At 39.0% G+C, this 25,550-nt stretch overlaps 6 protein-coding genes across 8 annotated transcripts; 1 reads left to right on the top strand and 5 right to left on the bottom strand.

Annotated features, from left to right (window-relative positions):
• On the bottom strand, positions 1,815–7,078 carry LOC18787093 (NF-X1-type zinc finger protein NFXL2). The gene is made up of 13 exons (XM_007220198.2): positions 5,876–7,078; positions 5,643–5,756; positions 5,506–5,561; positions 4,999–5,065; positions 4,606–4,698; positions 4,147–4,232; positions 3,867–4,029; positions 3,595–3,768; positions 3,270–3,460; positions 2,984–3,065; positions 2,615–2,821; positions 2,390–2,479; positions 1,815–2,297 (listed from the first exon to the last, which is right to left on the bottom strand). The coding sequence occupies exons 1-13, from the start codon at positions 6,992–6,994 to the stop codon at positions 2,142–2,144; spliced, it is 2,598 nt and encodes an 865-aa protein (XP_007220260.1). The 5' UTR covers positions 6,995–7,078; the 3' UTR covers positions 1,815–2,141.
• On the bottom strand, positions 7,223–11,304 carry LOC18785526 (phosphoinositide phospholipase C 2). Of its 2 annotated transcripts, none has more exons than XM_007220491.2 (9): positions 10,883–11,304; positions 10,548–10,744; positions 10,255–10,390; positions 9,932–10,177; positions 9,622–9,845; positions 9,071–9,188; positions 8,587–8,739; positions 8,371–8,457; positions 7,223–7,911 (listed from the first exon to the last, which is right to left on the bottom strand). In XM_007220491.2, exons 1-9 carry the CDS (start codon positions 11,201–11,203, stop codon positions 7,618–7,620), a joined length of 1,776 nt encoding a protein of 591 aa, XP_007220553.1. In that variant the 5' UTR covers positions 11,204–11,304; the 3' UTR covers positions 7,223–7,617. The 2 variants fall into 2 exon arrangements, with proteins under 2 accessions (XP_007220553.1, XP_020412158.1); XM_020556569.1 differs by having other exon boundaries at positions 7,618–7,911; positions 9,622–9,842.
• On the bottom strand, positions 14,946–18,125 carry LOC18785127 (phosphoinositide phospholipase C 6). Its single transcript, XM_020558332.1, has 9 exons — positions 17,473–18,125; positions 17,041–17,237; positions 16,796–16,931; positions 16,498–16,659; positions 16,185–16,408; positions 15,973–16,090; positions 15,666–15,818; positions 15,494–15,580; positions 14,946–15,373 (listed from the first exon to the last, which is right to left on the bottom strand). Exons 1-9 carry the CDS (start codon positions 17,806–17,808, stop codon positions 15,080–15,082), a joined length of 1,707 nt encoding a protein of 568 aa, XP_020413921.1. The 5' UTR covers positions 17,809–18,125; the 3' UTR covers positions 14,946–15,079.
• LOC18785173 (peptidyl-prolyl cis-trans isomerase CYP20-1) lies at positions 19,013–20,808 on the top strand. 2 transcript variants are annotated; one of them, XM_007218488.2, is made up of 8 exons: positions 19,015–19,177; positions 19,283–19,345; positions 19,431–19,497; positions 19,651–19,698; positions 19,798–19,821; positions 19,932–20,114; positions 20,266–20,341; positions 20,519–20,808. In XM_007218488.2, the coding sequence occupies exons 1-8, from the start codon at positions 19,097–19,099 to the stop codon at positions 20,655–20,657; spliced, it is 681 nt and encodes a 226-aa protein (XP_007218550.2). In that variant the 5' UTR covers positions 19,015–19,096; the 3' UTR covers positions 20,658–20,808. The 2 variants fall into 2 exon arrangements, with proteins under 2 accessions (XP_020413516.1, XP_007218550.2); XM_020557927.1 differs by lacking the exons at positions 19,651–19,698; positions 19,798–19,821 and having other exon boundaries at positions 19,013–19,177.
• On the bottom strand, positions 21,055–21,821 carry LOC18787260 (protein EARLY FLOWERING 4). Its single transcript, XM_020557928.1, has one exon. It carries the CDS (start codon positions 21,727–21,729, stop codon positions 21,343–21,345), a length of 387 nt encoding a protein of 128 aa, XP_020413517.1. The 5' UTR covers positions 21,730–21,821; the 3' UTR covers positions 21,055–21,342.
• On the bottom strand, positions 21,876–24,733 carry LOC18787072 (DNA replication complex GINS protein PSF3). The gene is made up of 7 exons (XM_007220659.2): positions 24,592–24,733; positions 23,902–24,003; positions 23,729–23,797; positions 23,545–23,645; positions 23,114–23,206; positions 22,267–22,406; positions 21,876–22,161 (listed from the first exon to the last, which is right to left on the bottom strand). The coding sequence occupies exons 2-7, from the start codon at positions 23,944–23,946 to the stop codon at positions 22,052–22,054; spliced, it is 558 nt and encodes a 185-aa protein (XP_007220721.1). The 5' UTR covers positions 23,947–24,003; positions 24,592–24,733; the 3' UTR covers positions 21,876–22,051.

The following is a 25,550-nucleotide window of genomic DNA, read 5'->3' as shown; positions in this document are numbered from 1 at the left end:
TTTGAGAGCAATTAGAATTTTTCAAAAGTCCTAAAATATCCCTAAAAAGTATGGTCCAGCACGGAAAGAAGAATAAAGCAAAAAGTACTTCCAGTCCTATACTTTGAATGAATGGGGAAGAGAGAGAGCTTTGAGTTTCCAAGTTCAGCAGTTCTGACTTTCAAACTTCAAAGAAAGCTGCCAAATCTGATAGCCCATGTGGCCCCACAGTTTCTAGACACGTGTAGCGTCAAGGTCCTATTAGACTAGTCCATTAAATCTAGCGGTGCCTAAAATCTAAATTTACTTAATATATGCAATGCGCACCATCCAGTTATTTTTGTAATAAATAAGCATATTATAAATACAGCTAGAGAGAGAAACGGAGAGGGAGTGGGGTTTGTCTATGAATTTGAAGTATGAACACTGTATAATATATGGACCCGGGGTGGCCGATGAGCCACCCACCTCCTCCCTTGATTATGTATTTATTGAGAGGTGTTTGATGGAGATTGTCCGCAAAATTTAATTGTGGCTTCAAAGAGTTAAATATTATGAAAAATGCAACGTATATCTTTGTCAATGGTGCCTTAATGATTGTAGTTTAGAGTTACGATTAGTAGTAGCGCAATTTCTGATCGTAAATAACTTTGAAACTCATATTTAATTAACAGATACATCTTTGTTAATGGTGCCTTAATGAATGTAGTTTAGAGCTATTATTAGTAGGGCGATTTTTGATCGTAGATCACTTTGAAATTCATATTTCACTAATAGTCACAGGAAGATCACAAAATCCTATGTATTCCTTCTATACTATCAAGATCACAAATTGGTGTAAATTCTTAACAATGTATGTATCGTGGAGGAAAAAAGAGAAGGAAGCTTTTGAATTATACAACCTAAAAGGAGAAGAATGTAAGGACTAACTTTGAAATTTTAAAGATCACAAACTCAGTCGTATCACAAATTTGAAAGATTAGGTAACTGTTGGAATAATCAAATAGCCAACATGATATGGAGTTGAAGGAAAAAAGGTCAAGATTTACTAACTCTCTGGGGCCTACGAGAGACCAAATGGACTGCTGGTGCCTTGAGAAGTCTTTGTTTTGATGGGGACATTCGTTTCAACAAGAGAATTGGGTAGAGTGTAGCTAAGAGGGAGGACGGCAAATTCCAAAATTCATGTATTAATTTATTTCATACGAAAAGTAAAAAAGAATTAAGGGAAAAAGGGATTTTATAAATAAATCATGTGACTTAGCTGAGACTAAAGTTTGGAATCTCAGGGCCCAAAATAAACGTTGTTGTTGACGTCAATTCAGGTGTCATTAACCATTCACATGATGTAAATTCTTTTTCTCTATTGAGTCTCCATTGAACAAAAAAAATAAAAAAAAATAGAAAACACCTTTCACACTGCAAAACAAGGTACGAAGAAGTGGACCTCGTAGTCATTACGAATACATGAAAACGTTATACTCGGATCATCATGATTCATTCGTTAGTTGGATTAACATGATCACTCAATAAATCATAATAACCCGAGTATAGCATTTTCATATGTTCCTAATGAGTACGAGATTTTATTGTAGAAAAATCTTTGTTTTTGTTTCAGAAAGATGCAGAGGACCAAGTGAGGCTCGTGTCGTTGGCAATATACAGGTGTCGTTCCCAATGAGGCAACATTACGAGTTTTGTTTGACACTGTCTGCGCCGTCGAATTTAAGCAATTCAAACTGCTTTACCAACCAAATCAATCGAATCTACTAGAAATGGGAAAACTCCAGTCCTCTCTAAAACCAGACGTCACGTGAATTCAGAAACTTCCTGGGTTGAAGAACAAGTCATGGACACAATAGCATAACAAAGGAGGAGGATTAAGTGGTGTTTGACTTGGCATCTTAACTAAAGTTTATGAGTTATACAAACAAGTTGGCTACAAACAATGCCGATACTTTGGTAATTGTTGCACAAGTATATATGAAATATATGAGGTAATAAGGGGTAAAAAAGACCAAAATTTCGGGTACTATCGGGAGAAAGGATTTGGCCTGCCTTGGAGTGACCATTTTCTTAGCTTTGAGGAAAAATAATGTAGGGTGAGTACTCAAATCTGTGTTGGTGTGTAATGTATTACTCTCATGCGGGTTTACAATGGCTTAGATTCTGGGGTATCTTCCTTGTCTTTTCTCTTCAACTTCATTCATCCAATCATTGAGCCAGATGAGACCCTTGTAGCCATAGTATGATACTGCAACTAAAACCAACAGAAGTGTAACAAGTAGAAGAAACCGCTTCACGTTGGAAACAATTTTCTGTCGAAACAAACAGTGGTCACAGTTAGCAAGTGAATATAGAGGCAGTTCAACTTCAAAGTGCTCACTTTTACTTTCACGGAGATACGTACTTGCAGTGTCGAGATTTGCGTCACTTCTTGCACCCGTTCACGCCTTTTCTTTCGCTTTGGTCCATGCTTATCAGTATCTGGTTCCTTCACCTTCAAGACCAAAAAAAAATAATAATAAAAATTGGCATTAGGATGACAGCAGCAAATCTAAAATTGCCAGTCATAATACCCGCATACATGGGGACCAGCAAAAGAAACTCTTCTGTTTGAATTTGAATATATTACCTCCACAGTTTTAGGCCTACGCAACTGTAGTTCTGAATCAATAACCTTTAGTTTGCTTTTGCAATTAGAATTGCAAGGAATAAGTGCATGTCCAAATTGATTCTTAGATATATCTTTGGGATCAGAACCAGCATTCCGATAGGCTGCCTGAACATCGTGACATAACCACTCCTTTTTCAAGCTCTGGCATGCACAACGGACAGTAACCTTGCATATAGAGTTAGAAATAAGGTGAGAAAGCTAAATAGTACATGAACTAGTAATTTGTGCTAATAATATTCACATTCTTCTCCCTATAAACAACATGAAAAAATTCATTTAAAATCCTTCTTTCCTACTCTATTGATACAAAGTAAGAAGTATTTGTACCTTTTTAGAGCACTTCTCAGGGAATGAGCATTGACCAGGATGACAAAGCTCTGGGCACAGATGATTACAATAAGGCAACTTTCTGCACAATGAACATCAACTCTCAGCTCCTCTCTTAATTCAAAATTTAAAATTTTAAAATTTAAAAGAAGAAGCAAGAACTTGAATAATACTAAAAAGTAAATAATAAGCAGAAACCAAGATTTGTTTAGTACAATTGAGTTAAATTGCCAATAAACAAGCATGCAATACAGCAGAACAAGAGAAAGAAAACCTTAACTATTACCTATGACAGGGCCCTCCACATGAACGAGCTGCCATTTGCTCCTTTTCAGACAAGCTGTTATAATATATGCACTCAAAAACATGGACCATGGAACCACAGTGACATGATCGCTTTACAAGCACCTTGCAAGGGGGGCAGTCTCCAGGGTGGCATGACAAGGGACAAGGATGAGAACATGCAGGCTCCCTCTCCTGAATCAAGACATTTACAGCAATCATGTAACCCATTAGTTTCAAAAGTATCTAACAAAACTGAAGATAATATTCTAGGAAAACAACCCTAAAGAAAATCAGCAGAGCAGTCTAATATAAGGAATAAATAACACCTTCCCGCAAGGAAGATGACACTTCTCACAAGGCTCACTTCTTGCTTGCTGGACTGATGGCAAAGACTGATTCTTGAGCGGGTGACAAGTTTTTGTGCAAAAGTGATTACCACAAGGTAGAGGATTTCCACACAAGTTTTCACAGGAAAATAGTGTTTTATCTGAGCAGACCATCTGATACGAGGAACAAACAAATGATAGTGGATGAGGACATGATGATATAACAAAGTCAAGTTTATTTGATTTGAAATGTTCTGCTAGCAAACACAAACCATTCTCTCCACCCCAATGTGCTGGCCAACACATGACCTCCAAACATGTTCTGGGCAAGGAGGGCATGGAGAACCAGGAGTACATTCACTCTGATGAAGGGACTTCTTCTTCTTTGGTTTCAATGTAAATTCTGGATTCGGAGGAGGTCTAGGACCATGACACCTGAAAATTTTAAAAAAATGAATTACGGAAAAATAGTGGTACAGAGGAGAGTATAATGGAGCTACACACCAGAGGATGGCTTAAAATAACAACAGTGCACTGAAAAATCCTGCAAACCTTAGCTTGCACTTGTGACCACATGGGTATTCTTCTTCACAAAGTACTCTACATGGGGGGCAAGCGCCATAATGGCATTTGTGTGGCTGGGGAAAGAACAAAAATGATTGTTATTACCATAGCATGGGATACACTGTTAAATGGGTTAACATTTTTCTTGTCTCTAATAAATAAAACCAAAAAAAAAAAAATGGAAATACCAAAAAGAAAAGACACACAAATGTTGGGAGAAGTAAATATAACTAAAACCAGCCCTCCAACTACAGTCCAAGGTATCTATCACTTGAACATTCATAACAGTTGAATGTTAGGAAAGTACAGACATGATAATGGTCACGCCATTAGTTTCAACCACCTAGATGCATATTTTGAAATAAATCTAAGACACTCTTGTAAAGCTCTTAAGTAAATCATAACAACAATATTTGAGATAAACTAAGCCAATGTAACCCCTAGTACCTTGCGATTTTTTCCATGCCTGCATAAAAGAGTAATAGGACATGGCTTAGGACATCTGGGAGGCTTTTGATCCATCTCAATACCACAAGGAACCTGAATCAAAATCCATTAAGCAAGTGACAAATACATCTTCCGATCAATTTGGCAAAGCTACTTAGATGTACTAAATTTCATTATGCAACATGCTACCAACCGGGTCTGTTTTTCTAAATCATAGAAACCAAGACAAACTACGTAAAAGAAATGAGAAAAGAACAAAACGTACGAATGCTTTTGCAGCAGTCACAAGCAAGGCCACCATTAGTACATATGTTATATATCCTGATGAAATATTCAGAATTACCATCTAAGTACAAAGATGAACTAAAGAATCCGCAATGAGAAAACTCGCACCTCAAAGTGTGTCTCGCCACATAAACATGCAATCGTCACCATCACTGGGCAAGGAGCGCAAGCACCTCTGCAGGAACAAAACTCTACTTCAGAAGTTCACAAACTAAAAGCTTTTCTTTTTTAGCTAGGGCTTCAAACTATTCACTTATTTTTCCTCTAATACAAGTAGACTTTTCATAGAAACAGGTAAGTTTAAGAATGCAATGCCGGACTTGTCATATTGATTTCAATTTCTCATAAGTTTAAGAAACACTTTAGTTGTGTGCGTTATTTTGCTCTAAATGGAGGTGTACTACTATGATAAGCTGATTAAAATACATTACTGATTGAGACTAAAAGCAAGAAATGACACACCAGTTTTAAAGCCAAGAGAAGTTCATGAGCTGAAAAAACAGGGTTCCTATAATAATGAACAGAATGTACCAGCACTTTTCCCTTGAATTTTGTCCTTTCAACTAATGCACTACAGGCCATAATCTTGCACAGCCATGTGATAGGGTAACATACCTATGGCATGGAGATGGGCACTTGTGGTTCTTACATCGAAGCTTTCTGCCACAAACCTAATAGTTCAAAAATCAATACAATACAAATTATTTGTAGACCTAAAATAAGAAAGCAGAAAGGGAGAGAGAGAGAGAAACCTCTGAGCACGGCGGGCAGTCCCCATCACAGCAGCGACGCTTGCAAGCATGGCGCCCACAATCCCTTTGTCTCTGGCACTTCCTTTCGCATGTCAAATCTTGATGGCAAGGAACCTATTCTAGATCCAATTGCACTATCTTTTAGTGATTTTATAAATAAATAAAAAAGAACTCAAATAATCCCTCTATAATCCAAAGACATCTAAATTTGAGCAAAATAGCAGACATCATACCTCCTTCTTCAAGCTCCCGCACCGGCATGACTTGATGACAACTGTTCTGCAAGTCACAATGCACTGTCCACGATGACACCTCTCCGGGCACCTATGGTAGCCACAACTAAGCATCTTACTACAAGTTGCACCACACAAAGGCACAGACTCTTTGCAAGACAATCCTTCATGTACTGTCTTCCCACAGGGGCATGTCCTCATCCCCTGAAATGGGCATGGTCCACAATCCTCCGAATGACAGCCTTTACTACACTTATGTTGCCCACACCCAAGAACCTTCTCACATGGCTCCTCACACCTAAAATCAAGCCTTTCACAACACTCCCTCTCCTCCTCTCTCTTCCCACATTGGCACCGGTACACTGCCCGAACCGGGCATGGAGGGCAGGGCCCCTGATGGCAAATCTCCGAGCAGCAGTGGATCCTACAAGCCAACAACTTCTTACAAACATTGTTACATGAGAAATTCTTAAACCCACATCGCCGAACGTCCTGCACAGACCCACAAAAGCATCGAGCTTTTACGAGCTTTGGACAGGACGGGCAGGGACCCGGGTGGCACAGAAGCAAGCAATGGTGGCCGCAGCTGTGATTCAGAGGCCTATTGCAGACCTCACCGCACGAGTGGGGCAAAATCCACGGGTCGTCGCTAGGTGGGTTCTCGAGTTTTCCACAGAAACAGAAATAAGTCTTGGGAATTTGGGATTGGGGGTACTCTACCCTACATTTGGGGCAGTTCCAGAGGGATACCTCGGCCGCTTTCTGAGCAGAAATGGGAAGGCGCGTGGAAGCCCGTAAGGCGGACAAATCGGAGGCCTGGCGCGCCCAACTCTGGATGCAAATGAGGTGGAAGACGGAGAAACAGACGGAGGTGCAAGACCAGGTCGGGTGGGAGGGTCGGATCCGCTCCAGGCATATGAGGCATGAAAGAGCGCCGGAGGACGATGAGGTCAGGAAAGATTGGATCTTGGAAAGGTCGGTGTTTGTGGCTGATGATCGGCCGGTGAATTCCAAGTATGATCGGAAAATGGAGTCCGAGAGGTCCGAGTGGCGGACGGGTTCGGATCCGGATTGGCTCTGGTCGGAGTCGGTGTCGGAGTCCGAGTGGGGTGAGGACATTTTGGGAATTTCGGTATGAAGCAGTGATCTGCTCCGGTTTTGCAGAGCGCGGCAGATTCAGAGTCTGTTAAGAATTTGAGCGCCACGTAGTTGGGAGTCTCTATTATTCGGATTCGGAATTTGGTGCAACCGTTTATGGGCCAGTGAGCCTCAAAATAATGAAGCCCTTCAACATTTGGGCGGGCCCATGAAGTCCAACTAGCCCATTTACCTAGAATAACTAATAAATTATCAAATAATGCAAAATATTTCAAATTTGATTGTGAAGTACAAACTGTTCTCTTCTCAATTACTTCAATCTTACAAATTTATACACTGCCAGATACACGACGTATATATAAATCACAGAGAGAACTAAATGTATAACCATATACATACAAGCTCACGAACAAAATTTACACACAATGTAACACAGCAAAAGGCTTTACATTATCGTAGCGTTTTCTTCTCTGTTCTCTGCCATTACTCCACGAAACTGGTTTCAAACAAATTCGAAGTGCATTAGAAGCTTTATGGATTTGTACTTATCTCCCTTAGGGCTATGTAAGGGTTTCACACAAATTCGAAGTGCATTAGAAGCTTTATGGATTTGTACTTGTCTCCCTTAAGGCTATGTAAGGGTTTCACACAAATTCGAAGTGCATTAGAAGCTTTACGGATTTGTACTTTTCTCCCTTACGGCTATGTAAGGGGACCGCTCGAATCCCTTTTCTTAGCTCTGACACCGGTAGGCACGTTTGACCTCCAAAGTCATCCTTTTCTGACATGTCATACTCGTGAACTTCAATACGAAGCACGGCGAGTTCTGGAACAGTTAATGGGAATTCAAATTCCTCATCCCAAGCTGGAATCCAGTCGTCCTCTAGGGTCTTTGTCTTCTTCATCACACTATCAGCAGCAACTCCAGCAATCCCTACCTGAATGTATAAATAAAATCATCACATTGTCAATTCCTTGGTATACATGATTCAGAAATTTTCAAAAACACTAGTATAACTGTGAAGCATCCAGACAAAAGCCAAAAGACTGGGAATGGGGAGTGGTCAAAGATGTGGGTGAACAAACCCACGAGACAACAACAAAGTGCACAAACGATCAAGTTCCCAAGTATGACAACAGAAATGAAGGCATCAGTGGGTTAGTTTGTATTGGCCTGGTGCTGTTGCTGGGTAGTGTGTTTTCTGTGGTTTAAGGCATCTTCTTTTGGCTGATTCTGCCATATTTTCCTTTTTCTCAGGGTTCTTCCTTTTTTTTTTTCTTTAATAATTCGAATTTACCCCAAAAGAAAAAACATAAACAAGGGCATTCATATCAAAAGTCATATCAGAGAACAGGTAGCCACATGAATTAAAATGATGTTGTAGTCTTCAACTTACCCTTGCATAAAAATCAGGGGGCGAATATGCATCAAAGTGTGTGTGCTTGAAATCGTAATACCATCCTTCTCCCATATATACTTTTACCTTTTCAAGGGAAAATGAAAGAATAACCATTAGCTATGAGATAGAACAAAATGAAGAAATGAACATTATAGCGACAAGAAGCTTAAGAATTACTGACAAAAGTCTGAAACCTAGCAATAAAGCACTCACCTTCAAAGTTGTTTTAACTGGTAACTTATATTTAGGATCGAAGACCTCATTATGTGGACCAGTCTTCAACAGAAAATCCGGTTTTTTCACATAGCCGCACCCACTATTGGCTCTAAACATTCCTTGCATCACCCACAGTGATCTTCCATATCCCTGTCACAGGGATACCCATTCAAAGCAATTGCAAGAGGTAAACTTCTGGGGAAAAAAAAAATTCTTGCAAAACCAGAGTGATCTTGCACTGATTCTAAAACCAACACTAGGACCAACAAAACACACCAAAATAGCATAAGCCTAAGTGCCACATGTTACTCTTAAAGTCATAACGCTACTCCTCAGAACTTCACCTGATTGACGGTTATTGACACAAGTTCACTCCAAAAGGAGAATTAAAAAACAATATTAATTATATAGCAGAATGGAAAATTAATAAGCACTACCAATATGGAAAACTGGACTTTTAAAATGAATAAAAAATCATTACCTGCATATTAAATGCAACCATTTGGGCCCCATGAGACCACCCAATCATTGGGTTGTAGTTTGATGAGTCAACGCGTATGCCCTTTGGATACACCCTCAGAATATTCCTCTGGGTAAATCTATATGAAACCAATCATCAGAATGGAAATTTGATCTAGTATTGGATAAATGCTTGTGTTATCAAAAGGTTTTTGTTTCTTTCTTTAGCTAGAGTACAGACAAAGCGAATTTTCTTTTTTTTTTGGGGATGTCTGAGTGATGGTTGTTTTAGGGATGAGGATTCTGTCTTCAGTTTCTAGTTCACAGCTATGTTTGTCTACACACAATTACTAAACAAATTGAATTAGTGCTAATTTATCTAAAGGTTTAAGTAAATAGGTTGGGATAAGGTTAACTAGTACTTAATGATACTTGAAATAACACGATACAATTTTCACCCTAGTGCTACATTTGTATTGTAGTAAAAAATAGTGGTATGTAATTGCCATGCCATAGATGGGAAGAAATTTAAGAGATCCCTTTACTAGTTCACAAAAGATTTGGATCAAATACCTGACAATTTCCTTTGCGTAAACTTCTGATGCCTTTTCAAGCTGTTGCTCACTTAAGCTAAGACGCCGCACTTTATCAGGATCTACTTTGAGACACTCCACCAATCCACCTTTGGGTTTCCCAGCATGAATGGCAATTAAACGCTTATATTCGGGTGCTACATGTTGTGGGGACTTATCATTATCTTCCTCACCGTTGCTATCGTTTTCATCCAATTCATCCTGCTAAAAAAACAACTGAAGTAAAACAAAAAACAAAAATTGGCACACCGAATCAGCAAAGCAGCAAGTTACGCAAAAAATCACCGCACCTTGTCATCTGCCACAATTGCACCTTTGAGATCCGGGACTTCTTGACCCCAAGCTTCCTCATCAACTTGGGTTTTTCCGCTCTTCGGATCATTTTCACTTTTCACAGCATCTTTTGCCTCGAGATATTCCTGAGGTGGTTTGGTCGATATAATAATCCTTTTCTTTAGTGATTCTGGGGATGGAAATTCTTTCAGGCACTCTGAGCCAGGTGAAAACAGTGTGTCTCCAAATGTTTGAGTGACCAACTAAAAATTGGTGACAACACAGTAAATATCAGAACATGAGAGCTTAAAATCCTAATAAGGAAATCACAAATACCCACCTGAGCGACTTTAGCTTGAAGATCAGGGGTAAGATGGTCTTCTAAAGTTATTACAACAGGGTATTCAGATGCAACAAAGGCATGTTCCTTAATAGACTTCAAACACTTGATAAGTTGCACTGGTGCAGTCAATGTCCTATAATAAAACAAACCCAGTTTCTTCTCAATTTGGTACCAACAAGAAAACATACCTATACTATACAAGGCACTATTACATTACCATTTTTAACAAATTTGTCCAAATGGATACCAACATTACAGCAAAAGATTGCAAATTTCATAAGCATACATACCCTCCATGAAGTACATCCACATCATCCTTTGTGGAATTAGGCCAAATATCCAACTCAATCACCCTCACTCCTCTATGAAGCGCTTGTATGATAGGAACATCACTGCAGTCACTGCTCAGCTGGTTTCCAGTCAGATATGAATTGTGCCCAGTGTATATGAAATAATGCGACAGAGGCGCGCTCATATCATGATGAACCTAATCACAAATGAAACAAACAAAAACTAAAACTAAAAATTCATAACGAAAACAAAACAAAATGAACTAAATTGAGAACAAGAACAAGAACAAAAAAATTTGATAAAAAATGAAAGATGAAAATGTAAGGAGAGGTACCCCAATGGAGGGCGAGAGAGGGGGGTTGAGGTCGCCGAAGAGGTACTTGAAGAAGGCTTCGAGATTGAGAACCTTGCGGTGGAAGATGTTGAGGTGCTTGAGCTCGCGGAGGCAATGGTCAATGGTAGCCTGAGCTTCCTCCTTGGTGGCCTTCTCTTCTTTCTGGACTTCGGTCAAGAACCTATGGAGGTGATCGACGGTCATGACGCCATTCTCCGAGTACTGATCGAATAAGGCCTTGATATCCGGTGGTGCTTCCGATATGGCGAGCTTGAACCGTCGCCGGAAGCAGAAACACACACTATAGGTCTGTTTGGACATGGGGATCGGCTCGTTCGGGATCGGAATCCGGAAGCGGAGGATTTGGGGATGCGTCGGTCTGTCCTGTCCTGTCCGGTGTTTGATTGGTTGTGGGAACGAGAAATTGGGTGGGAGAGTGTAGTAATTCCAGAACAGTGGTGGGGAATGGAGTGGGGCCCAGACCCCAGACAGTCGAGTTAACTTTTACTTTACACCTGGCTGATGATAAGTGTTATTAATTATGACTAGCTTTTTTGTACGCGCTTCTGCGCCTGCGAGAGGCTTTTTTTAAAAAAATTTAAATTTATTTTAGAATTAAAAAAGATAATAGATAGTTGTGTTCCATAAAAATAGGATCCATTATCTGAATTTTCTTTTAATTTTAATTTTTTTAATATGAAAAATTGTGAATTTACTATATTATTCTCATTTAATTAATAAATTTAATTCTTAATGTTTGCATTAACCAAGAGTATTTTCTGGTATTTTGAATGTTTCACCATTCTTTGCCTTTTGCTTTATATATATAGATTAACGAGATAAGGTGTAGCTTTGCCGTATTCAGCTTCAAATAAAATGGATAAACTTAGCATATTTTCTTACCCCAAAAAAAAAAAAACTTAGCATATTTTATGATTGACAAGTCTCTTGGGGCTACACCTATATTTGTTTTTCCTTATTCTGCCTTTGAGAAGAACATGCTCAATTTCCCAATTTAGAAATTTCTATAAACATTCTCATTAAAAAAAAAAAGTCTGTAAATTTTTTTATTTTTGTGTGTCATTTCATAGAAAACTTAATTGATTAAGAACATTTATTCTTAACTTAGCCAATGTAGAAAGAATATTGCATAATTTTCAATTAATTACTATAATACAGAGCATTTAGAGTATCTCTAACAGTTTCTTCAATAACTTTGAAATTTTAAAATATGTGAGCTATATCTGAAAAACTTTCTCCAATAGGCTCTTCAATCTCAATCATTAAAGTTGCAACATCTCTCTCTCTTCAGGCCTGATAAGTTGACTTTGGCTCTTCAAAAATTTAATTTAATTTTGGAAAAACAAAACCTACCTTGAAAATGTTAAAAACATGCATTTTTTCTTTTCATATAATAAATACATAGACATTTTTCACTTTTTTAAATTTTTTTTCATAATATTGTATTAATTGAATTAAAGAATCTATTATGACAAAAATTATTCAAATAGCACATAAAGTTTTTCAAATTGCTACATAAATCAACAACCTTCAATTTAAAAAAATTTATTTACTACTGCGGTTAGAGATGTACTTACTTTTTTTCTTTTTTTTTGTTAACCAATTGAATACTTTTTTATTTTATTTGGGATGATTGGATCCAAGAAGCAATATAGATAAGATATTCCTTATTAGTTGGCAACGTGTTTGGTGAGGCTTGCAATGCTCAATTATTAATTAATGAAAAGATTAAATGGTAATAAATCAATTTCGAAGCTAAGGACAAAACACCCATTAATAGTGGTGGAGTAGTGGTACCATGCTTGACGGCCCCATCCCAGCTATCAAATAGGACCACGTCGGATCATTCACAAAGAAAATGACAACTACCAACATCTACATGGATGGATCTATTGTCTTTGACTTTTTGAATTTTGGGATGGAAATGCATTAACTTGGACGACCCCGCATAATTTATTTACATCTTCATGTCGGCATCTTTTTTTTTCCGATTCTTTTTCTTTTTTTAGTGCTTTTTCTTGATCATTTTGTTAAGGGTTAATATTCCTATATGGTGTTGTTATGCAGCAGTGCAGTGGGAATGTTGACGAGAACGTCGTCATTATCAATGGGGCAGAATGTCACAGATTGCACATAATTGAGTACTATCGTGATTCCATAAGTTGGCAGTGCAGTGGGCACGTCGACGAGGACGTCGACATTATCAATAGGGGAAAATGTCACGGGTCGCACATAAGCAAGTGCTACCGTGACTTCGTTGGGACATCTATGTGCTTATGAGGTAGTTTAAGTGTGGAAGGGCGAGAGCTTAAGAGCTAGAATGGTTGGTGTTGGTCGGGTTGCACTTGTGAAGGGTATTTTGGGTATTTCAGAAGGTTACATGAGGAACCTGAGGAAGCCAAGAATACCGGAACGTTCATGATGTTGAGACGCAGGCAATGCAATTGACAGTTCGCCATTCAGAGTTCGTATGAAGGAGTTATGCCCAATTATAACTCCTCGTGCATAGGTGATGTTTCCTTCTAGCAGAAGGCTAAATGCATAAAATGCTATATAGGGGGTGACACGGTTTCATGCTCTCCACCACTCATAGTGCTTACACCCTTTTAGCACTAAGCGAGCATCCTTATGACATTGGAAGTAGTCATAAGGGCGGGCATAAAATTGTTGAAGGATAATCTGTGTCTCTGAAGGAAAAGAATTCCCGAAGATAGTACGAACACACAGGGTCGTTCGTATTGCACATCGTTGTGAAGAGTGAGGTCAATGTATGGCATTTGCTATGCCGTCGGCTAGCGAAGCATTTGACAATACTCGATGAATTTGCCTTGGGTTCGGCCTTGTCTAATGTGGAAGAAAGATATTCGGATGCCGGTACGCATGGGTTGCGACCTCATGCAATGCATTAATGATTATGTGGGATATTCGGAATACATATGTTACCAAGGCTTGGGTGACATGCAAGTATGACAGCTTGCGTGTATAGCTTGAGGATATAGGCTACCTTGATTGCTAACGGAATGACTGACAGAAGTGTGGGTAAACCGATAGTGTGTCGGATCGCTATGTCTTGACTTGGACATAAGCAAGCCACGAGTTAAGCATGCAACGTGGTCGATGCAGTTGACGTGTCTTATGTAATGCTTGATGTATGGGCGTCGAGGGTTCGTTGCTGGATGCAGAGTGATTATGTTGTCCCAAGATGTGACTCGTTGTTTAGCTATGGGGCATGGCGCCTATGGGAGATAACACTTGATGGTGAACCTCTCGCGGAGTTGTGCGAGTCATCAGTATCATGAAGAAATGGGAGAAGGCTGACTGAGATCCGAAAGGATCCTGGGCCGCACGCGTGTGCTTTGAGTGCCGGAATGTGTGTTTCGCTTTCGCCGCGTCGCTCGCTCATCCTGTGACAAGTGTCTTTGTTTCTGTGTTTTTTTTTTTAGTCTGATAATTCTCAGAAACTCAATAGGAGTTCACTAATGATTGTATTTAGTGTTCGACTTTTCGATGTGGATTTGCCGTTACTGCCATTGCGCGGTGGATCTGTATTGTAGGTCTGAGTACAGGTGCTTCTTGTTTGCCAAATTGGATTTTTTAGGTTTTTCTGGCATGAGTAATTCTCTCAAGATCAAACCAATTTATTTTTGTGTTTGGTCACTGGAGATGTTGTACTCATATTTGGCATTGCGGCTACTCTGTACTTTTCTCTGTGTTATCAATAAAATTACTATCGTTTTCAATTAAAAAAACAAAAACAAAAACAAAACAAAAAAAGTGACACCGATAATTCACATAAGAATCTTAACTCGTAAGGAGCTTATATTTGAAGTGGTTAAAAACAGTTATTCATGCACCTGAAATCATATGTTCGAATTCCTCCTCCCTATTATAGCTTGGATAAAAAATAAAAGATAAAAGATCTCAACTAAGTAATAAGGGAAGATTAAAAGTTAATGTGTATTATAAAGGTGATCCCACTGGCAAAACTCATGAGTCATGACGAGTTAATGTCATGGCTTCAATACAAGGCAAAGCTAAAACATAATCAACACTCTCACTGATTAGTAATTACACATGGACCTGCATACAGCTGATGTTGTTGAAGCCACAACAAAAATTTTAACAGAGATGCAGGGGGGAAGTGCCTTTATCCTGAAGTATTAGGCAGTTCTAAGTTCACACAAACTGAAACCGCATTAGAAGCTTTACAGATTTGAATTTCTCTCCCTTTTTGTCATAAAGGGGCACTGCCCTAATCCCGGGCTTTAGCTCGGAGACGGGCAAACAGTTTTGCCCGCCAAAGTCATCTTTCTCAGACCTGTCATACTCTCGAACTTCGATTCGAAGTATGGCAAGCTCTGGAATGGTTAGAGGGAATGTAAACTCTTCATCCCAAACAGGTATCCATTCATCCTCAATTATCTTTGTTTTTTGCTTGCCACAATCAGCTGGCACTCCAACAATATAAACCTGCCATAAACCCCAACACAAGACTTTCAGTTGGCTTGGCACACACCAGTGGATTAGCTTCCAAGTTGAACATTCAAAGAAACATAAAATTAGCTTAATACAAAACAAAATTGATCTGACCTTTGTGTAAAAGTCTGGTGGGGAGAAGGAATCAAAGTGTGTTCGGCTAAAATCCAAGTGCCATCCAGTTCCCGTGTATACTTTTACCTGTCAAATAACATCCATGTTCTGAGACCATTGCAAAACTGCCAAAAATGAACTTCACTTTTGAAGTTAAAGAAAATATGCTCACCTTCAATGTCTTTTTCACTGTCAAGGTCTTTTTGGGATCAAAAACCTCATCATTTGGACCCTTGTGCATCAAAAAGTCAGGCTTTTTTACATAACCACACCCTCCATTGGCTCTAAACATCCCATGCATCAACCAATTGTATTTATCATTTCCCTGTTAAAGAATTTTTGACATGTTAGCAGGTTTCTATATATCTGTCAAAGATAGAATTATATTGGTTTAGAAAACAAATAATCCCTTTATTTGGACCTTGAAACCTTGAACTTGCAGCTAACCTCTGACCAAACAAAAAATACTTGAAACTAACCTGCATATTAAATGCAACCATTTGAGCTCCATGCATCCACCCAACATGTGGTTTGTAATTCGAGGAGGTGAATCGAGTTCCTTTCGGGTACACCCTTAGAATATTCTTACTTGTGAACCTAGAGAACATAGCACAACAGCAAGTTACAGAATCATTAAGCAGTAGAACAACACAGATATTGAAGGGATGAGTTAACTTTGTGCAGGTACTACCTTAGGACATCACTTCCGTGATCCTCAGCAGCCTTTTCAAGTTTCTGTTCGCTCAAACTAAGACGTCGAACTTTATCACCAACAGCAAGAGCATCCTTCAATTCACCCGAAGGTTTTCCAGCATGAATTGTTATAAGACGTTTGTACTCAGGTGCTGATTGTTGGAATGATTTGGCTTCAGCTGCATTGGCCTTGTCAATAGCTGGCTCATCATCACTCCCACTCTGTTGCCAGTAAAAGAAGTCATGTGAAGAAGCCAACCCAGAAACCAAATTGGGAGATAAACTAATTGCATTTGCATTTCTCAGCTCACCTTTTCATCTTCTTCAGATGAATCCTTTGATCCACTGCCTTCTTTTGGTGGTTTTGTTGAGATAATAATTCGATTTTTTAAAGACTCAGGTGATGGGAACTCTACCATCTGGTCTTCTGCCTCCGGATAATACAGCGTGTCTCCAAATGTTTGGATAACCATCTACATTGTGTGCAAAATCATAAATTCAAGGTCACAAAGAAGAAGATGCAAAATTTAACTAAAATTGTAAACCTTTATAGACAAGATTTGAATAGACCATAAGTAAGAGATTATGCAAGAACTAATGGAAGCTAACCTCTGCAACTTTAGCCTGAAGCTTGGGAGTAAGGTGGTCTTCGAAAGTTATAACGACGGGGTATGGAGATTTAACAAAAGCATGCTCTTTTATGGACTTCAAGCATTTGACCAATGTCACAGGAGTGGTCAAGGTCCTGCAGTGCACAGAATTCATTTAACTTTGTTTCAATTTATTTAACCAGAACACCAATTAAAATGAGATGGATTTTGTAATGAGCTGAGCTAGTGGTTAAGTATAAGTACCTTCCATGAAGAACTTGAACATCATCTTTGGCAGAATTTGGCCATAAATCAAGTTCAATAACTTTGACACCTTTTTCCAATGCCTTGATGATTGGGACATCACTACAGTCACTACTAAGTTGATTCCCAGTAAGGTAGGAATTGTGCCCTGTGTATATGAAGTAATGTGATATTGGAGCAGTCATGTCATGGTGTATCTGCAATCACATATACATTTGTCAACAAGAAACCTAATATAATGCCAATGTGGCGGTCCCTGTATCAAACATAAGTTCTTAAAATATATAAACCTTATAACAAACGCGGCTGCCAAATGTTTTCTTACCAGACTTATGTTATTAGACTACTCTGCTCCAAAAACAACAATTTTTATCGTGTTTTTGGAGTGGCAACATCAAAACAAAATAAAAATGGGTGTGAGTTTGTGTCTACCTGTTTTTTCATGGGTTCTTCTAGAAACAGGAAATTGAAGAAATCCTCAAGGGTGAGGCCCCGCACGTGCTGGTGGTGGTGGTGGGCGGCCTCGCCCGGGTGGACCCGCGAGAACTCCTGGAGGATGCCGTGGGCGTCGGAGAGGGTGACGGCGTCGGCCGGCTCGCCCTGGTGCTCCACCAGAAAGCTCCGAAACTGATCCACGGACATGAGGTCCCCATCCTGCGCGAACTTGGAGAAGATTGCCTTGACGTCGGGCGGTGGGCCCCCCTCGCTCGCCTTGAACTTCCTGTTGAAGCACTTGAACATCTTGTAGTTGTAGCTGCTATCCCCCATTGCCTTCTCAATCCGTTTGCTCTGCTTTCGATCTCGATTCGATCTTCTTCTCGGTTTCTTTTTGTAGCGTTTTTTCAAGTGCTGGGTCGTTGGATCTTCTCGGGATTGGATTGGATGAGAAAATAAGAGAAACAGGAGAGTAACAGAGACAATGAAACGATGAAGGAAGAGGGAGAGAGGGAGTGCCTAGAATTCAGGTCGATCGTTGGACGTTAACAACCAATCAACTGCTCCTAACTCCAAAAACTTCTTCCGTTTCAAATTATTATACTATTTTATTTTTAAGTTTATAGGGGAGAGAGCCCATTTCAATTTACGTGTCCAAGAAATAAAAAGACAAAAGAATTACGACTTAACGAGGTTGTTTGTCTTCTTTCCAGGTTCCTTCAATGACTTTGCTTTTTCAGTCACATTATTTTGCACTCTTCTTCAAACAACATTTTTCTTTACACGTTGGTTGGTCATGATGAATAAATTCGACCCTATTCGGAATATGCCAAGTCAAATTGCAAGTGTTACTCTTACTGTTGCCTTGCCTGTTGGTGAGAGTTAATGAATATATTTTAGGAATGGGGTAGGTAATAGGCAGCCATACAATAAGATTGATACAAGACACATCTGCCTGCAGCTGCCAAGACTTTTGGATCAACGAAGAGGCAATGAAAAAGTTCGATAATGACAAAATTCGGTCTTAAATCCACTTGGCATAATCGGAAGCATGTAAGAGATACTTAGCATGTCCCCGTCCCACGTGCAAAACAAGGAAATACGACAACTTATCTGTACACTGTACTGAATAGTTAACATTTCACCCGCCAATAGTTTAGGGCAACCTAAGTAATAATTAGGTTTATTTTATTTTCGCCTATTGCAGTTCTAATTGAAAGGATAATTTTTTTTTATTTTTTATAAAACGATATTCTAAATTATTTTAATATAATTTCCGAGAGTAGCTTGTACTCGGAAGTTGTAAGTTTGAATAGGATTGTAATTAGAAATTGAAATGTCGAAGTCTAGCAAAACGAAGAGACAAGGACCATTTATTTTGTACCCCAAAAAAGCTCAAACATAGACGAGTTACCATAGGCTTTGTTTACCGATCCAAAAAAAAGAGAGGCTTGGTTTAGACGTCCGGACAAGGTTTGATAGTTGGGCCCAGCTTTCAAACATACGTTAATCCAGTTGACAGGCCCACAGACACAGAGATACAATCGCAGACTCACAAGCGCAGCGTGCAAGTCTACCAATGCAGTGAACCAGTGGACTTGGAAAGAGGAAGCAGAGAGAGATGACCACCAGAAGAAGGTTGGTTTCGGCAGCAGCTGTTTTGTGGGTTTTACTGCTCTTCGGCACCTTATTTGTAGTTGTGGTAGAAACTCCAACGCTATTTGTTGTTATTTTTTGCAATCTTATTTTCTCTTCAAGATACATATTCTCTAAATTGTTTTACGATTGTCTTGTGATTTGATTTCAGACTCGATTTGGCGACGATGGGGCCCTGCACGAGCCAAAAATTGGCAAAAGCGAGATCCTTGAGGTGGGGATTCTTGTTCTTAACAACCAGTTTTCTGTGGAAACCAATTTCCAGAGCTTATAATATTTGGTGTTTCCATGTTTGACAGGAAGAGGATTTGGAGCAAGTGACCCACAATGTTTACTTCGATATCGAAATCAACGGAAAACCCATTGGTATGAATTCTTCGTCAGATGAAAACCCATTGTTAATTTCTCCCACTAACTTCTAAACTTCAATTCAAAGTTGAGAATTTTGTGCTTGTGGTAGATTACTTGGCAGAGGCAATGTTGTTTCCTTTATATTATTCATGTTCTATTTTGCTTCAGGCCGCATAGTCATGGGTCTCTTTGGAAAAACAGTCCCTAAAACCATAGGTGGGTACCCCAGTAAAGTGCAGACAATTTTCTTGTGTGTGTCCATTGAGATATATTACTATGAAAAGAGTTAATCAAAGTTTTCTGTTTCAAATGCAGAGAATTTTCGAGCACTTTGCACGGGTAGCCAAGTAACTTTAGCTCCCTTACTGTGATCTTTGATTATTTGATGGAAGCCACTGCATTTTTTGTTGTTGTTATTTTCAATTTTTAACGAGCCCTCGGGGTTTCAGGGGAAAAAGGAACTGGAATGAGTAGGAAGCCTCTTCACTACAAAGGAAGTGCATTTCATAGGATTATTCCCAGCTTTATGATACAGGGAGGCGATTTTACTCTTGGTGATGGACGAGGTGGAGAATCAATTTACGGCGATAGCTTTGCAGATGAAAACTTCAAACTACAGCACACTGGGCCAGGCAAGCTAAAGTCTTCCATATACCTAGATAGTTTCTCGCAAAATTTCATCCAAAATGACGACTTATTGGGCTTCAAGTGAAGCTAAAACTGCAAAATGTGCAAAGTCTATTCTTGCCTATCTGAATCTTAAACTCTCTGTCTGACAAGCAGGTATTTTGTCAATGGCAAATGCCGGGCCAGACACGAATGGATCGCAATTCTTCATTACAACTGTCAAAACTAGCTGGTACGTTTCATTATTTCCATTTATGGGAATATATAATCCTAGAACTCGCAACTAGATTGATCGAGTCGTATGATTACGAAGTAGGTTATGGTGCTGACAGGAATGCTTTAGCCTCCATCTTTGAATGGAAGGTTTCTAACTTGAAATCCTACATTTTGCTTTGCTTTTGATTTTAAGGTTGGATGGGAGGCATGTCGTATTCGGCAAGGTGCTTTCTGGAATGGATGTTGTGTACAAAGTTGAAGAAGTAGGAGGACAGAATGGGGTGCCTAAGAGTAGGGTTGTCATTACAGACAGCGGCGAACTTCCATTGTGACTTCTTGTACTAATGTTCTTTCATACAAATGATAAGCGGATTCTTCTTTCTTTGAAAAGTTATTCAACATAACATATGTATCTGTCCATGTTAGACAATACTGATGTGTATTTACCATTATTCAAAAAGAGTCTTTGATTCAGTTACTTGGCTAAGGGTGGCTCACTTCTTCAATTACATCCTTAAAAACACCACCCCAAACAAGAACTTGGTTTCTTAACCTCAAACAATTTTAGTTTTTTCAGGTCTCAGACTCAGACAATTCAAATTAAACATTCTATCTTGACCTGCTGATTCTGAGCAGGTCTTTTAATATCACAAGTCCAAACCTATGGAATCTGTTGAACTATCAAGGAGGGCATGTTAGCAAGAAATACGAGCAAAAACAACACACTAATTGCATCATACAACAAACCAATCAATACAGCATATTATTGGTTCATTGATTTATTATTGGTAAGTAACAGACACAAACACACACTTTTGTTTTAATACAAGTGACAGTCTGAACTAAATAATCAAATTTACGAGACTTAGGTGCACGTCCTAACCAGCCTAACCCACACCAAACGACTCAAACACTATTATTACAACACTGCAAAACCCTAGCTGCTTGCGACTATTGAATTCAACTCAAATTCCAAAATGATGATGGGGTTGGAGTACATTCTACTGAAAAACGACACTAGTTTTTGGGCTTGGCGTTGGCGTTGTCGTTGCGGTGGTGAAAGAAGGTGGAGAAATTGGAGGAGAGGTCGGAGTAAAGCGAAACGACCTTGGAGATGTTGCCGTTGATCTCTTGGATAAGACCCACGTTCTTGACCATGTTGTCGGCGACTCGAGAGCGGTGGTTGTCGTTCACCTGCTGGATCAGGGCTCGGTTCCGATCCAGCACGGCCTGTACCTCGCGGAACCTGCGGTTAAACTGGTCCCACACCTCCGCATCCTCGGCTTCCTCTTCTTCGTCGACCGAGGGTGAGCCCGAAACGCTGCGTTTAGTTGGGGTTTCGTGGTGGTTGAAGTCCATGCTCGATTCTGCTCCGGAGGAGGAATCCCGGGTGGTCATGAGCATGGAAAACGTGCGCTATTGGTCGGGTCGGACAAGGAAACAAATATCTAGCAATCAAAAATACATCACCAGGGACCGCAAAATAAATTGCATACTCTTTGTTTGCCTTAAAGATAAAATGATAAATGAATAGGTGCGTGCTAGACTAGTAATGCTAAGTGCAAATAATTATATAATGACGTTTAATTACAATTACAATGATCTCATTAACTTTCAGCAAAATTACCAACTAGCTTTTCCAATGTAGGAAAAATTACAAATTGGGACAATGATTCAGAAAGGATGGATCAGATGAGAGGTAGAGTAGAGGGTACAGTACAACTAGTCAGTTGGCTTCCTTCCTCTTCCTCCCAAGTACAGAAGCTCTCTCGAATCGGGGGCCGCCTATCCGCCACTTCTTAAAGGCCGCCATTGACGACTGAGCTGCCTCATACACTAAAAACAATTGTGTAACCATTTTGGGTCAACATTCATATAGAAGAAGTTTGTGAGACAGTGATGAAAGATATGATAAAACATGTAGGGTGATGTAAATCTTACGATTAGTTTCTTCTTTTGTTAAGTACGACAGCAATTTTGAATGTGCTGTAAATGCTGCGTTATGTGCCTTTGCCACGATTTTCTGATACCTGGTCCTAAATGCAGATAATAGGAATGATCCCATGTCCCTATCACCAACCCTATCCATCCAAATGATTAAAACAAAATAAAGAAAAAACTAGTTAGAATCAGTTTGTCTCGCCACAAATAGTACATGTGAACAGCACAGATTGTTGAGTGTCCAATTTACCACCCAAAAACAAGAACAGAAAATAAATCATCCAGTTGTATTTCCTTGGATTCAGACAACAAGCATCAGTCAACACTAAATGCCCTCCTACCAGATCATAAACCACACTAGGCCAAGTCTACAAAGTGAAGTCCAAATGTTAAACCAAGAGTGCCAAGCCAACCAATAAATGTCCAATTCTCAACGTTATACATATTGGTTTTCCTTTTTCTATTTTCGCTTTTAGCGTTTTTCTCATTCACTTTTGTGTGTCAGATATACTACATTAATCTATTGTATGGACCTGGCTTTCATAGGAGAAACTCAGGGTTTTATATCCCTTGACCAAAAATTTCAATAGCTGATGTTGGAGAAATTGAATTACTTCAGGAATAGTTTAAATTTTCAAATTGACAAAGAACAAGATCATGACAATTCACAGTGAAAAAATTTAATCCAGAATGGGAGTCTTGTCATATACCATTTTCTCAACCCTCTACCACACTAAGGTTCATTTATATGAAATATCCACCTATTAAAAGATAACTCAAAGAAAAGCATAAAGAGAACACACTAATCAAGTTATGTATACAAGAAATGGGTAGGAGAGAGACTCACAGCGGTGCTATCTTGCATCCAAATTCATAGAAGTATAGACATCGAGATCTTAAATCCACAGATGCACCATCAGCCCCAAGTTCCAGTTTTGTTCTGACAAAAGAAGAAATCTACAAGGGTTAAATATGTAATACCAATCACTAATTTTGAACTTTGAACTTGAATCACATAAGTCACTCTTCATGTCTTCCCCAAAATCTAATACATGCCTGGGGGCTGGCAACAACTATGTTTGATCAATACCAACTAATAAATTCAATGATATGACAATTAAAACATAATATAACGCATAGAAGAAATGTCTGGATATCAGATTTCAAAGACGAAAATAATTGAAAACCAATTACCACTTGCCAGAATGAATCTCCCTGCAACTCAGCCCTAAAAAATGGCCATAAATTATTTTGAAATAAACCTATACAGGTCATTACCTTTGATTGAAACATGCAGGAACCTTCATCTTTGCTACTTTTCTGAGGTGTAACTCATGAGCAAGCCAGTAAGGCAGCTCTACCTTCGAACCAGGTTCAACCTGAAATACAGGCCGAAGAAGATATAAGAAAATATCTCCTTTTAACAAAAACCATTCACTGCAAATCCACTCTGGTCACTTACACAATGGGTTTCAGCACTAGGATCAATATCAACCCCATTTACTGCTTGCTGGAAAACAACTGGGACACGCTGCTTGGAAACAGCAAACATGTTTAGAACACAGAATTAAAATGACCAAGTAAATAAAGCAAATGGAGTTTAGATTTGAAGGATACAAAGAGACGGGAATTAACCTGTTCCTCCACAAGAATATCATCAATGTCATAGTAACTTGCCATTTTCAGAAAAGATCCCACTCGCCGTACAATGCTCCCTGCCTTCTCCAGGACAGACTCCTGCAGCAACGGATCCATGAGCCAGCAAAACCCAAAATGACACATAGAATGTAAGGCTAAAATTTTGACATTCTAGTTTAATAAAAGGTATTTAAAGCGGTCTAAATTGCTTAGGATTTCCCATATTTATGTGACAGTGTTGCATTTGAAAAAATTTCGGTTTGCGATGTGTAATTGGATTCTACAGACATATCGAACCAACGGATTCAAGATTTCTTGTTTATGCCAATTCAAAATGAAGGGATACCAAATATCAACAAGTTATGAACTCTATGAAACATTTTGACAAACAAGTTGCAGGCAAGAAACAGACCTTATTGATTTCATAGAAGAAGCATATATAATTATTTTCTTTCTTTCTCTGGCCGAGTATAGGGTAAAGACTACTCAGAAAAAGAGATAAAACCCACAAATACCCAATTAGTAAAACATACATATCCAACTAATCCTAACTTTAAAAGCAAGAATCAGATCAAGCGGACCATGAATCTACAGCATCACATAGCTAGCAAAAATATGGAACTAAAATTCTCTAAAATCCAATCTGAAATGACGCTTGAAATTAATTATATCGAAGTTCAGAATTACCTGAGTTCTTGTTTCCCTTTTTCTTTTTTGGGGGAGAAATCTGTGGCCGACGAGAGAGATTTAACTAAAACGGAGGGAAAAAGACGATCCAAAAAATGAAATGAAATGAAAAGGAGGGAAACTCAAAAATATATACATTTTCAAAGAGTAAAGCCGCGCGGCTATACTGTAGTTTTTATTTTTTTTTTATTTTAAATAGTACGACTAACGTTTTTTAATTTGTTTATATATATTTTTTTTAAGCGTATAGCCGTGCGGCTATACGTTTAAAATATTCTTTAAGGCGACTTATTCAGGTCATATCAAAAAACAAGGCTGATGAAGATCAGGCTAGTTCTGTTGAAGCAAGCTCAGTCTGCTCAAGAGGAGGCTTAGGACTGGAAACAAAAGCTGCAGTTGTCCAAGAACGTTCAAGTATGGAAAAACAAAAGAGAGAAGATGCTTTGAGGGAAGAATTCGCTCTCTCTCTCTCTCTCTCTCTGGACAGTGGATGCTAGTTGACTTGTTGAGAGTGATCTAATTGTATTGTTCTGATTTACTCTTGCAATTGTTAGTCGTTGTGAGTTGGCTTATGTTAAAAATATGCAGAAAACTCAACACCCACCAGCTTAGTTCTGGCTTGGCTTTATGTCTCCTCCATATTAAGAACAGAAATAATTCCGTTCTACTCTTATTATCACAAGTGCTTTCATGCATTAGGCCAATGCCAGTCAAGAATCAGATGATTCATATGACATTTAAGGGCTGGTAAGGACAAATTAATATCAAATGATTGTTAGGTAAAATTTAAAAATAATTTTTTTGTTTTTATTTTATTAATTTTTCTTCATCTTTCAGGCCGTTTTTACATGTTTTCTTATCTCTTCACCCCACCACCCCCACACAACCAACCATCACCCCACCGAAACGGGGTTGTGGTGTGGTGGGATATCAAGACAACGAGTTGAGTAACAAAAAAA

This window comes from Prunus persica, chromosome G2 (genome assembly GCF_000346465.2).
Source record: "Prunus persica cultivar Lovell chromosome G2, Prunus_persica_NCBIv2, whole genome shotgun sequence".
Taxonomy (NCBI): Eukaryota; Viridiplantae; Streptophyta; class Magnoliopsida; order Rosales; family Rosaceae; genus Prunus; species Prunus persica.
This window is presented reverse-complemented; position numbering and strand designations above follow the sequence as displayed.

Coding starts and splice junctions, on each gene's coding strand:
- LOC18787093 (XM_007220198.2), bottom strand. CDS start 6,994: ATGTCCTCACCCCACTCGGACTCCGACACCGACTCCGACCAGAGCCAA. Junction 5,066..5,505: donor TGCCCATCTCCATGCCATAG/GTATGTTACCCT, acceptor TTGTTCCTGCAG/AGGTGCTTGCGCTCCTTGCC. Junction 2,480..2,614: donor GTAGGCCTAAAACTGTGGAG/GTAATATATTCA, acceptor TTGGTCTTGAAG/GTGAAGGAACCAGATACTGA.
- LOC18785526 (XM_007220491.2), bottom strand. CDS start 11,203: ATGTCCAAACAGACCTATAGTGTGTGTTTCTGCTTCCGGCGACGGTTC. Junction 10,391..10,547: donor GTGGATGTACTTCATGGAGG/GTATGTATGCTT, acceptor GTTTTATTATAG/GACATTGACTGCACCAGTGC. Junction 7,912..8,370: donor CCCCTGATTTTTATGCAAGG/GTAAGTTGAAGA, acceptor TTATACATTCAG/GTAGGGATTGCTGGAGTTGC.
- LOC18785127 (XM_020558332.1), bottom strand. CDS start 17,808: ATGGGGGATAGCAGCTACAACTACAAGATGTTCAAGTGCTTCAACAGG. Junction 16,409..16,497: donor CATCTGAAGAAGATGAAAAG/GTGAGCTGAGAA, acceptor TACTGGCAACAG/AGTGGGAGTGATGATGAGCC. Junction 15,819..15,972: donor TGGTTGCATTTAATATGCAG/GTTAGTTTCAAG, acceptor ATTCTTTAACAG/GGAAATGATAAATACAATTG.
- LOC18785173 (XM_007218488.2), top strand. CDS start 19,097: ATGACCACCAGAAGAAGGTTGGTTTCGGCAGCAGCTGTTTTGTGGGTT. Junction 19,498..19,650: donor AATCAACGGAAAACCCATTG/GTATGAATTCTT, acceptor ATTTTGCTTCAG/GCCGCATAGTCATGGGTCTC. Junction 20,342..20,518: donor ACAACTGTCAAAACTAGCTG/GTACGTTTCATT, acceptor TTTGATTTTAAG/GTTGGATGGGAGGCATGTCG.
- LOC18787260 (XM_020557928.1), bottom strand. CDS start 21,729: ATGCTCATGACCACCCGGGATTCCTCCTCCGGAGCAGAATCGAGCATG.
- LOC18787072 (XM_007220659.2), bottom strand. CDS start 23,946: ATGGCAAGTTACTATGACATTGATGATATTCTTGTGGAGGAACAG. Junction 23,207..23,544: donor CCTGCATGTTTCAATCAAAG/GTAATGACCTGT, acceptor TTCTTTTGTCAG/AACAAAACTGGAACTTGGGG. Junction 22,407..23,113: donor GGATGCAAGATAGCACCGCT/GTGAGTCTCTCT, acceptor TTGGATGGATAG/GGTTGGTGATAGGGACATGG.